The 13,296-nt window shown below is 36.1% G+C and overlaps 1 protein-coding gene across 1 annotated transcript; it reads right to left on the bottom strand.

Annotated features, from left to right (window-relative positions):
• Positions 1–6,196: 6,196 nt before the first annotated feature.
• On the bottom strand, positions 6,197–12,956 carry LOC145624076 (26S proteasome regulatory subunit 6B homolog). The gene is made up of 6 exons (XM_081677018.1): positions 12,363–12,956; positions 10,620–10,850; positions 9,829–9,987; positions 9,556–9,708; positions 9,264–9,347; positions 6,197–6,515 (listed from the first exon to the last, which is right to left on the bottom strand). Exons 1-6 carry the CDS (start codon positions 12,852–12,854, stop codon positions 6,381–6,383), a joined length of 1,254 nt encoding a protein of 417 aa, XP_081533144.1. The 5' UTR covers positions 12,855–12,956; the 3' UTR covers positions 6,197–6,380.
• Between the last annotated feature and the right edge of the window lie 340 nt (positions 12,957–13,296).

The following is a 13,296-nucleotide window of genomic DNA, read 5'->3' on the forward strand; positions in this document are numbered from 1 at the left end:
AAGACTACATCGGAATTACTTTTAGTTTCCGCAAGAAAAATGAAATCCGGACCAAAAGACCCAACAAGTCTTCTAAGCTTTGGAATTATCGGGGTTGTTGGGCTTTTTATTCCCCGACAATTCCATAATAACCCTATCACTGATATTGAGGTGGTTGAATTGGGTCAACCACCGAAAGCCCATCTCCCACATAAGAAAGAGTAATACAAGTATCAAAAGTAAAGGAAAGACCTGGCCCAGGCCCGTTCTTGGAAGAGGATGGCCCAGCAGTTGAAGGACCACCATAATCAAGGCCCTTTCCTTTCTTCTTTTTCCTAGCCAGCAAGGAGTCAGCATCATCCTCAGTTTCTTCTATAAATTGGATTGAGACAAGATCGAGATCAGAGATTGCCTTCCTCTTCAAAGGGCAGTTCTCCCTTTTGAATCGCCTCTTATTCTTTCTCTTCTTGAAACGACTGTTCTTCATTGACCTCCCTCTTCCGTCTTTTTCACCCCACCTTGAGAATATAAGAGCACTATCTGACATGGTTTCTGTCGGGGAGGGTGAATCAGTTTCCTTATTTCCAGAGATTACCACTTCAAGTCGTTTGATCTAGGCCTGAGCTGGTTGTTGCGGGCGATCCTCTAATGTTTCGATGCTGTTCTGCTCCACTAGATTATCCTCATCTACATTAACCGGGTATTCCCCCGCCCACGGCTCCAGCGGATCCTCCGAAATATGCCCCACCTCGTAGGCATCGTCGTTCTCATCCCCCTGGAAATCCATTGGCTCATACTCCGGCGAGACTGGCGAGTCTGGTTCCCTGATTTCCACTGCCCGTGGGTTGTTCTGGGAGTCAAATTCGACGAAAAATCTTTGATTGTATCCTGAATTGTCCAATCTTCTACTCGCTATCTCATCATTCAATTCCACCCTAGATTGTATTGCTGAGCTCATTAAAACATCGAATCTGATTTGCTCTATTTCTGGCCCGTATTGCGGCACTGAGCCAATCTGATCATCCATGCCCTGCTGCGCCTCCGATCCCGGAGCCTGAGCTACCGCGGCTTTCTGATACGGGTCCCCACTGAAAAAATTAATTTGCGCATTACCATTAGGCATTTCTGTAGTGCTCAGATCCGGCGCCGGCCCCGCTCCAGGGTTGGAACCACCACCCATCTCAAATTCCATTGCAGTAAGATTGTTTTGTGGTGCCTCCTGTGGCTGAGGTTGCGGCGCTGCATCTTGTTGACCCACCACAGGTCCCTTGAACGGTGCCCCCCTGGCATTGAACCGTTGGCCTGGCTGCACAGTCCTACCCCCGTACTGAATGCCTAAATCAAAATCGACCATGATATAAGAGGGCCTGAAATTCGGCGACGGCGGTCTGTCAGGCTCCTCCACCAGCCTTGCCCTGGTGGTGATTGTGCGTTCCGACGAGGGAGTAGCCCGCATGTCCATCATGAACATTGAGAACCCCTCCTCCGTTTCCATTGTTGGAATTCCTCTTGAAAGGTACTCCATCATTTTATGGTCGACATCATTTTTAATTAGATCTTCATGCCTCGTACATCTAGTGTACTTATGACCAATCCTGCCACATCTTGTACAGTATTTGAATAGATTTTCATACCTTAATTGTATCCAGATAATGGCATCGTCGTCCAATTTCAAGAAGAAACCAGGAATTAAAGGTTCTCCCAGATTTAGCAGCACGCTAATCCTTAAGTAATCGTTCCTAGGAACGAAATTTGGTTCCAAGTCAATTTCAAAGGGCATTCCCAGCAATTCACCAACCGTTTCCGCCATGTGAGAGTTGAGATACTCACATGGTAAGCCGCAAATTCTAACCCAGAATTTGGCTCGTCTAAATCGTACTGTCTGTGGGACTTGGTTTGGCCACCACGGAGAGAATACCATCAAAGCCCCATCAAAACAGGCTTTCATCATTGCAAGCATTTCCCTCTTGTCTTCTTCATTTGATGAGCACTTGAAGACATAGAGGTCGTTCATTCTAAACACATCAATGTAGCCTCTTTTCCTCCACCGAGTGTTAATAAAGTTTCGAATAGAGCTGACACTTAGACTACGGTAGTCCATCAAGTAACCGTAAACACATTGTTGCCAAAAGGACCTACTCCCCTGTACTCGATAAGACTCAATTTCGGCCAGAGGAGCAGCCCTGTTAATGTTATTAGCGTTGTTTGATTGAAGGTTGACATTGGAGTTGTTATTCATGATGAGTAGATGGAAAGGTAAGAAGCAGAAAGGCAAGAGAAAGAGGAATAAAAACAGAAGGAGAGGATGAGGAGTGGTTGCGGAAAGGGGTTTATATTTATAATAGCCACCATATCAAGGAGGCGTTTCAAATCTATCGTCGGTGAGGGTGTCCAAAGGCATGCAGATTAGCTTTGGATAACTCAAACTGCAGCCGTAATCGAATTTCCACTCCGTAAGACAATCGTTCACTAAACCAATACACTGTTAATATTCCGTTAAGAAATTAAAGACTCCCTGACAGTAACTCACGGAGAGTAATGAGGTAGGACATAACGGCATAAACTGGGTTAAAAATTACTTAACACTGTTAAACAAGGAATGATTGCGCTAGTTGAAAGTTATTGGCCTTTAGGGAAGGTGCCAATAGAAATTGCCAAGTGGCAGCACAGGGTAAAAGGAAGCTAGAAAGGTTAGGACGTGGGCACAACTTACCGTGGGATGTAATGATGGTTTGGAGGTAATTAAGTTGAGATAATTGGGTGGCAGCCACCACAACAAAAAGTAAAAGAAAACCTCTATTTCTAGAGTGAGAAGCTCTCTATTCCTAGAGAGAGAAAATGTCTGATTAAACACTTATGTTACCTTCCCTTTGGTGTAGAACAGATATGGGAAAATTGTGTTCCCCCTAGTGTAGCTTCTTTTGTACTCATGGATGCTTTGATTAATGAGTAATTAGTTTGCTCCCCCTCGACAAAATAAATAAATAAATAAAATTTTGTTAAGAAATTTTGCAAAAAACCACCTTTTAAATCTTGTTTTTTGCATTTAACCACCTTTTAAAAAAAAAGTTGCAAAAAACCACCAATTTTAAAAATTTTGTTGCAACTTACCACCAATTCAATGTAAAACAAGTGATAAATTTGGCTTAAAAAGTGGTAATTTGCAAAAAAAAATTTAAAATTGGTGGTCTTTTGCAACATTTTTTTTAAAAGGTGGTTATTTACAAAAAAAAAATTTAAAAGGTGTTTTTTTTGCTAAATTTCCATTTTGTTATAATGGTCAAAGTTGTACATTGACGTATGTATCAAAACAAAAGAGTAAAAAAGAAAAAAAAAATGAAAGATAGAGCAAAAGTGTGAAGAATCTGAAAGCATGACCCTACACAAAAGTAAAAGAATTTAAGCAACGGTGGTTATGCAACATAATGAGGCTAATAAGGCCGATATCAAGCTTGCTTAGTATAGTTGGTTGGAGATTCACCTAATACTTAAGGAGGGGGGGGGGGGGGGGGTGAGGATTCCTTACCATTCTCCTTCCCCTCAATTCCAAGTGCAAGGATCCCTTACCATTCTCCTTCCCCTCAATTCCAAGTGCATGGCTTGGACTACAATTATTAGACGAAAACAGAAAAAAAAAAACATAAGAATTGAAATCTATTTGGGGTTATTCTCCATTACCTCATAAGAGTACCTTATACTACTTAAGGGGTTTTTTTTTTTTTTTTGGTTTTTTTTTTTTTTTTTTGACAAAATACTAGGTAAGTTATTAGACATTAATTTGAATATCTCATTTTTAGAAATTAAGGGTTTGTTTGGCATCGTTGTGCTTTTCTGTTTTTTGGTTTTTTTTGGTTTTCAAACTCATATGATATATGTCATATAATAAAACAAAAATTTGACAAATCCATTAAAATCATGATAATATTGAAAACTGACAACATAAAAGTGAATCAGCTTTTTCTTGTTTACTTTTTTGGTTTTTTGTTTTCAAAAAAACAAAAAACTGAAAACAAAAAAAATGTCAAACAAGCCCTTAAATGTTAATTTTTGGACAATCCGTAAAAACTATTGGACATATACATTATTTGTGGGTGGACTCACATTGAAACGAACTCTCCTAATAATCTAAATATATATATAAATAAAGTAGGCATTTTTCGGAAGCATTTGACGCGCCACATAAGAAAAGGTATTATTTTGACCAATGAAATTTTAGATTAATAATTTATTTTAGAATTAAAAAATCTACTCGCCACCTAAGAAAAAGGAACGAATAAGATTTAAGAATTTTGCCACCTAGGTAAAAATAACGAATAGTGAACAATTAAAATTTAAATTATTTAAAAAACTAATAATTATCTTTTTTACATATATGGATGTAAATCTTTGATCGTAAATATCTTTAATCCCTCCCTAGCAAATATTATAAAAATTAGATATTAAAAATGTACTCATCGAAACAAATAAAACTAAGGGTCTGTTCTCTTACGTTGAAATTCAGTTCAGTTTAGTTCAGTTCAGTTCAGCTCAGTTCAGTTCAGTTCAGTTCAGCTCCTAATTTCCTTCTCTTATAAAATATTAAGTTCAGTTCAGTTCAGTTCAGCTCCTAATTTCCTTCTCTTATAAAATATTCAGTTCAGTTCAATTCAATTCAGTTCAGCTCAGCTCAGCTGAGTTCAGTCAATGAGAACAGGCCCTAAATCTCATATCACTATGTTTTTCCTTATATACAAAGAGAAATTTAGAAGATTCCCCCTAATTTTTTTAATAGTTAAAAGATTTTAGATGAGACTAACATTTTGAAACAGAACGAGTATATAAAAAAACGCATTTGCAAAGGACTTATTTTAATCAATAAATAAAATGATTGTCATTTATTTTTTATTAAGCAAAATTAAAGAATAAGGTTTGGGATTTTAAATTCAAGCGCCACGTAAAATAAATAAACCTATGAAAGATAACTTTAGTGTTAAAATTTAAAAAAAAAAAAAAATTATCTTATGATATTAGGAATTTTATTCAAATATCCGATGAATGATCTTCATATAAAAAAAATCTTAAATTAATTAAAAAGATTTACTAGAACCGTGCATCGCACGGGCTTATATTTAGTATGTGTGAAAATAAAGAAAAATATATAAATGTGATTTAATAAGACCATTTTGGATTCAATAGAGCATGAAAATAGAAAAGTAAAAGCTATCACTCTATCTTGTACAGTAACAGTTTGTCATGTTCAAACAATGAAAAAAATATAATGGAACATCATTTATGGAGAAGCTTTCTCCCTTTAAAATTACTTTTAACCAATAATTTTTATTTTTTTATTTTTTTTGGAAAAATATGAAACATATATTATTGGTCAAATGATCATATTAAATACTCTCTCCGTCTCATAATGCTTTAGGGTGGACACGTATTTTAAGAAAAGTATAAATGGGTCCATTTAGAATATTTGTTTATTGTATAAAACATTCTCTTTTGTATTTTTATTAATGGTCGCATTCTATTTTCAGTAACGTGTCAAGTATTGTGGGATTGAGGGAGTAGTACCTTGTATAGTCAAAATGGGACTATAAAAAAAAAAATGAAGTATTCAATATTAAGAGCATAGATGAGTATTTTGGACAAGGGGAGTTACTTAAGGCCTGTTCACTTCAGCTTAATTTCAATTCATTTCAGCTCCTAATTTCCTTCTCTCATAAAATATTCATTTAATAGTTTTAACTTAAGCCTCTACAGAGTAGTTGATGATCTTTTGTCATAAGCATCTAATCCATCCCTAGTTGTTGCATATATGCCAGAAAGCGGTTAGTTTTATATAGCAAAGCATTTGGATTTGCTCACTTTTGTACTTACCCATCAATGCAATTTCTTCACTTTCATTCTATCTCCTTTTTTTTTTAGATATATCAACAAAATTTAAAAGACAAAATCTGGCAACTCCAATCAAGTACGAATAATCAGAAAACAGTTTAACACAATTCACAGCTCCATGAAAGGAACAACAAATTCTCAGAACATTAGTATTGTAAAGTTTATGTTGGAATGAGACAGAAGTCTGTCACGGTGGCTACCGTAGAGACAGCTTTCAGTTGGAGCATATAGTTCATACAAGAAGTTGGGAATTGTTAGTGTGCACTGTGCAGGGAAGGAGGACAAAGAGAGTAAGAAAACATATAAAAAAAACGAAACTTAAAGATTACAAGTCACAACATACTAGTAAAAAGAGGATAAACAAAAGTGAGTGAAAGTTTAACATTGTTTCAAGTCATTACTCTAAATAAAATGTTAACTGTAGGTCCCAATTAATAAATAACTCTTAGAACCATATCGTACAGGTCTCTTAACAATATAAAACCATGAAAATAGATGATTGTTCTTGGCTACACTTGGGATTATCACTTGTAGAAGTCAAAGTCTGTATCAGGCTTCTTCACATTGGATCGATAACCCTTTTCGAAATCCTTTGGTAAAATAACATATCTGTTTTTGCGGACTGCATGCATTCCAGCTTCTTGGCAAATAGCAGTGATCTGCAAGAGTTCATAAGGTAAACATTAGGTAGGAGACAGCGACACAAATTTTTGTATAAGAGATCAAGTAAAATCATTAAATTAAAACATAGACTAGAATGTATTGAATTACATTAAAGCTGTTAATAGTCCACTCATATTGCAATAACAAACAGAGCTTATCAATCTAACTTCCCCAAAATGATTGTTTCATCCATGTCAAACCAAATGTCAGCTAACTTAAAGTTAGCAATTTCTATCGTATCCTACCGAAATTGGCATCAATATCCACCCTTATTATCTCAGAACAATTTTGCTTCAATCGTCCAGTACCTCTCACTATTTTTTCAAAGATACCTGTTCTTTCTACCCTATCAACCAGATGTCATGAATTAAGCAAAATCCACACAAACTTACTGACTTTTGCCCATTTCAAAGCTAGAAAGTCATAAAAGAGTTGTCATGAAAGTGTCAGTATGAGAAGGAAAGTCTCAATGAGGATAAAGATATCACAAACATAGATGATCTTCCATCTTTCAAAATGCAAGTTTGCTAAAAACAGAGTGATGCATCATTTTAACTGTAAATATCTTTTTCTGCCCCATATTTGTTGGCAAATTTGTAGATTATAAGGATGAGAAATATGTTTAAATCAAATTATAAGGAGCCAGTTTTAATCATTATACACCGATTACGTAAGGTAAATAGACCCAAATCTTTAGAGGTAGTGTGGCCTCTGCTTTAATCTGCTTTAAAGATCAGAGATAGTGAAGAATTTCTGTTGTAAATTAACTGGACAAAAGCAATTACCTTCACCAAAAAGAAGATATACAGCAAACACGGAGATCTGAACTATAATTCCAAAGTTTCATAACCAAAATAGATCTAGTAGCCATTTCCCTACACCAACAAGCAGCCTCAAAACACCAGTCTGACATCCACTAGCTACTAGTCCACACTACACATCCTACTTATCTTTACAAAGAAAACCAAGTTTGAGCTCAAACCCAATTTTCAAAAGACCAACAAGTGCTGTAAAATCTACAGGGGCAACTGCCTCCAGAGAAAAAAGTTGAAAGGGTTTACAATCCTCTTCTTCTGTAAGCCAGAGGTCTATGGACGAAAGGACAATAGGTGCTAAATAGCAATATCAAGTGACACAAAGCCCTTTTTTTGCCCTAAAACAAGCTAGCTACACAGAAAGATTGACCTTAAGCTTCTTCCTACTACAGCCTCAGCCTCAATCCAGCACAACACCAGTCTGACAACCACCAGCTACTGTAAGACATTAGACCACACTACACATGGTACTTCCACATGACTAAACCAGTCAACAAATTAACTCTAGTTTTGAATTCTTACAAGGAAAGCCAAGTGGCAGGGCAAAAAATAACAGGATAAAGATATAGGTCAGAAAACCCAATTTCCAAAAGGCCAATAACTAGAGTGTGAGAGGAAGTATAGGCTGTAAAATTTACAGGGGCAACTGCGCCCAGAGGAAAAAGTTAAGTTTTGGGCGAGGGGAGAAGGGTGGATCAAGAAACCTTGTCCCCCTTCATCTGTGAGCCAAGTCTATGATTAACACTGGTGGCTTGGTGCTAGATAGCAAGATCGAGTGAACCAATGCCCCATTTCAAACTTAAACATCTGGCTTGATTTAATTATTTTGTGAGCAGCTCAATAACCCAAATGTGAGCAACCTTGTGCAACATTAAGCACAGCACAATCAATTTGCAGGGGCTGATGAGTGTTGCAGTTACTATAAAAAAGATATCAACGATGAAGCCAAGAACTGAGTTTCTTGGCTGGCAGAAATTGTTCTTATATTTCCATTCCAATAAGATCTACAGTAATTAAAGATCCAGGATTTATATTAAGGACATTATTTCTGAACTTTTACACATGATTGTATAATACTACCTCTGTTTTAGTTGTTCTGCTCACTTTACATTGAAATTTTTTTAAACACGCATAATTTTATTTCATTTTTGTCATACTATATTCACCATCATAGCCCTTCCAGATTTACACCTTTTTCTCTGTATTCTCTCATACTTTCCTACCCGTCTTTTTACACTCTCTCTCTCTTAATTCCTCTTACACCCGCCATCATTTTTAAACATTTCTACCACCCACTCAACTATTCAGAGTTTGTACATATTATGAATCTATATCAAGAGAGTCAAACAAAGGTAATAGAAAAATTTGAATGATCACGGTTCCATAAAGAAAATCAATGGACCAGATTTCTAACCAGTGATGATTACCAAGTCCCAGTAGAGTTTCTTTTCAGGAAAATATGGAAATATGGATCTAATAATATGAAACACACTGCAATACTGCATCACCTTCCTACCTCCCCCAATACCAAATGATGCTGCTCTATAAGTGTGGACCTAAAAGCAATTTTCCAGGACAGAAAATATTGCCATCTTTGTCTGACTTTTAGCTATATTGAACAAGCAACCATGAGGGCAACAGCAATTTCTAACTTGAGTCAACACATTAGGCAGTAGAACATTTAGGTCCACGCAAGTGTGTGTCTTCCAACAAATCAAGCCAGGAACGAGAACCCACAACAAGACATAAATTGAACAACTGGGGAAATTAAGACTGATACAATAAGGATTAAAATCTTACCAATGACACAATCAAGAGGATAAATTCAGATATAATCTAATTCTCAACTAATCCATACTGATGAAATATCCGGAGTGGTCATAGAACAGACAAATTAAACACAGGCACAAAATACATCATACTACTAACCTCAGCAGCACTAATCTTGTCTGGGCGTGAGACGTAATCCTCCAAGTCAACTTCATCACTCAAGTTCATCTTGGCAGTACAAACCTGGAAGAAAAGGTGGGCAGATAATAAATTTATGCATATAGAGTAATAGACCACTGGAAAATGAAAGAAGCAATGCATCCCTCAATGTCAATAACAAAAATTTTACAGGAGAGAAAAATAAATAAATAAAGGTCCCCCCAACCCAAATAAAAAAAAGGAATAAAGGAAATGGTAACTGGAAAGAATGAAAGATAGGATCATAGTGCACCTGAAAAACAAGCCTCTTTTGTCGTCTATCAGGCAAAGGAAACTCAATTTTCCTGTCCAGTCTTCCAGGACGTAGCAATGCAGGGTCAAGAGTGTCAGCTCGATTAGTTGCCATGATAACCTTAACGTTCACGGTTTGGTCAAACCCATCCATCTACAGGAGCAGCAAAAATTTAACATAAATACAATATAGGGGATGGCAACATAGAATTATACATTCCATCTTTATAGGAGCAGACACATTTGTATAGCTTATATGCTCTTTGAATAATACCTGATTCAAAAGTTCCATAAGGATACGCTGAACCTCCCTATCAGCACCAGTCTGAGCATCAAATCTAGCAGTAGCAATAGCATCTACCTCGTCGATGAAAATAATTGCAGGTGCATTCTCTTTAGCAAGGCGAAATACATCACGGACCATTCTAGGACCCTACATTAAACAAAACAGAACAATTTAGTAAAAAAATTCAACATGATTCAATTAAAAAATATTAATTAAAACAATCTGCTTAAATATAAGATTTTTTTTTTTTTTTTAAAGTTAGAGAAACAGATATAGGTCCCAAAGGTCTAGCAAGAAAAAAAATCCAAAGTTGAATGTGAGTGTCCAAAGATATGACTGGATAGGTGATACAAGGATACTTTCCTATGTTATACATGTATCAACATATGTATAGGTGAAAAGCATTAATTTACTCCTCTTTAGCCAATAGTGAAGTGTCCAAACCTATACGCATGGCAAACATCTAAGATGGACCATTGACCAGAAATGAAAAGCCTAAGCTTTGTAGTTTATGTTAATAATAATTTATCTTCTTCTAATAGTCAATATCTCTAAAGGAAAGGCTGCATATATTATGTCTCTTACCCAGCATAATTGACAGCCTCTTTAGAGACTTTGGGATAATGCTAAGGTCAGCATAAAATAGAAGACGCTAATTACAACACATGAAAAATAAAATATGATACATGGAAAGAAAATAAAATTACAGGGTATATAGATACCCACCTACAAAATTTTAGAGAAAGAGAAAGAGGGAATAAAAGTTGGGAAAGACCTACCTCACCCAAATACTTCTGAACAAACTCAGAACCAACAACTCTAATGAAGGCAGCAGTAGTATGATTGGCAACAGCCTTTGCAAGCATTGTCTTTCCAGTACCAGGAGGGCCATAAAGCAAAACTCCCCTGGGAGGATCAATACCAATTTGCTTGTACAAATCATGATGAGTCAAAGGCAGCTCAACTGCTTCACGAATTTCCTGCTTTTGAATGTCACATCCTCCAATGTCCTGACAAAGTTATTGCCAGAAGAGCATTAAGAAACGTAGATTCACAAGAGACTTAAAGATCGGTGAACATATTTGTGTAAAAGAACAATCTGATATATGTAGAAGTGAGCTTTGAACAATGACGAACAAATGATGCACTGCAACACAACTATTTCAATACCCTTACAATCAAATAATCCCCAAACACATAAAAGGAAAGAAGGATAAGTCAGAAATGAACCATCTAACGAACACCAGGAAAAGAAAATCCACAGAACACAAGCAAAAATAGATGCAAACTGTAATAAACACAATGCAGCTTCAACAGTATAATTGTCTTGCTACCAAGATAGAAAGAAGTGCAGGCAATCCAATGAGAAAGCTTAAATAAACACTTTGAGTTACCAAACAAGCTGTATATGAAAATAGTTTATGCATTCTTTAATTTAATTTTCAATTCATTACAAAACTAATATCAAACAGCTAGTGAAATCTCAAATCCAAAACTAAATGCTAAATGCCGTAAATTTCATACTCAAGAGTATGGAATTGAGAAATTCATATCTATACAACACCTTTGAGATGAACTACAGAATAGATAGAAGTAAAGAGTTGCCAACATAGAATGAAACATAACAACAGACATTGTAACACACTAATGCACCCTAGCCAGAGATGTACCTTTCTAGGTATTTGTTAAAGCACTAACTTTCAAGTTATAATGCATAGAAGGGACAATAGATAGTAATAGGATAGAGCATTACTAAACAATTGTATAATGCTTTCAGGTACAAATCTACCATGTATGCAAAACAAATCTACCAATATAACAAATTCGTGGACATGTCCTCATGGCAGATCAATCGATACAGGTTTAACCAGCATTATTCCCTAAAGATAGTACTTTTCAAGATACCAGAAATGACCAACACACTAAAAAGTATGGGAATACTATCAGGTAGTACAATAGAGTAGATGAATCTTTATTGGTTCAGATAATCATTTTATCACCTGTTACTACCATTTAATACTAGTACTAATCCTTCACTAAACTTACAAGTTACAACTAAATATGAAGCAATGCTCCCAAAAGTTCTCCTTTCTCACATTAAACCATCAAAACTAATAACCAATTTCAGTTATCATACATGATACCATCAAAATACAGAAAAACAAAACCCTTAATTTTAATTTCAAAGACCCTCGTTTTCTTTACTAAATTCACAATTTATCACCAAAAATAAGTCTCCTTCATACATGAATCAAGAAGCACAAAATTAAACTCCAATTACAGTATGAAATTCTTTCAAATTAAAAGGAAAAAACAAATATTTCAAATCAACCATTACCAAACCCCTTATTTAAATTACCAAATTCACAATTTTACTCCAACAGCACAATTCAACCAAAAAAACTCATCAAATCAATAACCCACAATTCCAAATCTTGAACAAAACACATCAAAACCAAACAAAACCCTAAATTCAATAACCCAAAACCTAGAATAAAAACCCTAAGATAGAGAAAACTCACATTATAACTAACATCAGGCTTCTCAGACTGACTCAAAAGCGAGATACTCGAATCAGCTTCAGGAGGAAGAACATCAACAAGCGCATTCGAATGTCGGTGAAGCGCAACCGAAGCCGAAGGCTTAAGCAACTCACGATTAATCGTACTAAGAATTCTCACATAGTAATTACTCCCAGTAGTAGACCCAACAATCCCATTATTCTGATCAACCATCTCCATAAACTGCCCAATAACAAGAGGCACAGATTGAATCCTTTTGACCTCTTCTTGAGCTCGAAGATGCTCTCTTTTGAGGTTTTTGAGTTCGTCTTTGACGTATTCTTCTTGGATTTCCATGAATTCGATTTGGCGTGCTAGGGATTTCAATCGGCCGTAAAGATCTTCTTCTTCTGGGGCGGAAGAATCTTCCGAGGATGTCCATGAGATTGTTGCTGGTGGTTCAGATGGTGGTGGGGTTGGTTTGGGGTCGAGCACCATCGCTGATGCCGCCATTGTTGAGTTGTTTGAAGGATTTGCAGGAGAGAGAAAATGAAGTGAGGGTTTGGAGTATTGCCGAAGAAATTGTTTTGGTTAGAGCTTAGAGGAGAAACCGAGAGAGATGTGGAGTATATATACTCTGTATAAGACGGTAAACTGTATAAGACGGTAAACAAGGAATGCTTGGAGAAGGGTATAACTATAATTTTGTAATTATAGTAATTTTGTAATTTTATGAGAAAAATAATTAACCCACATCACTTCACGAATTCACGGCAATAATAGGGATGAGCATAACAGGAGGAGAGAGAGAAAGGAGGAGAGAGAAAAGGGGCAATAATTTGGAAGTCCTAATAATATTAAGTAAGTTGCACATAACCTTGATCATCCATTTTCGGCAAAAGTTGCATATAATATTTAACGGATGTGGTAATTAAAGTGGCCCATCAAACTCTCA

Source organism: Chenopodium album, chromosome 3 (genome assembly GCF_948465745.1).
Source record: "Chenopodium album chromosome 3, dcCheAlbu1.1, whole genome shotgun sequence".
NCBI lineage: Eukaryota > Viridiplantae > Streptophyta > Magnoliopsida > Caryophyllales > Amaranthaceae > Chenopodium > Chenopodium album.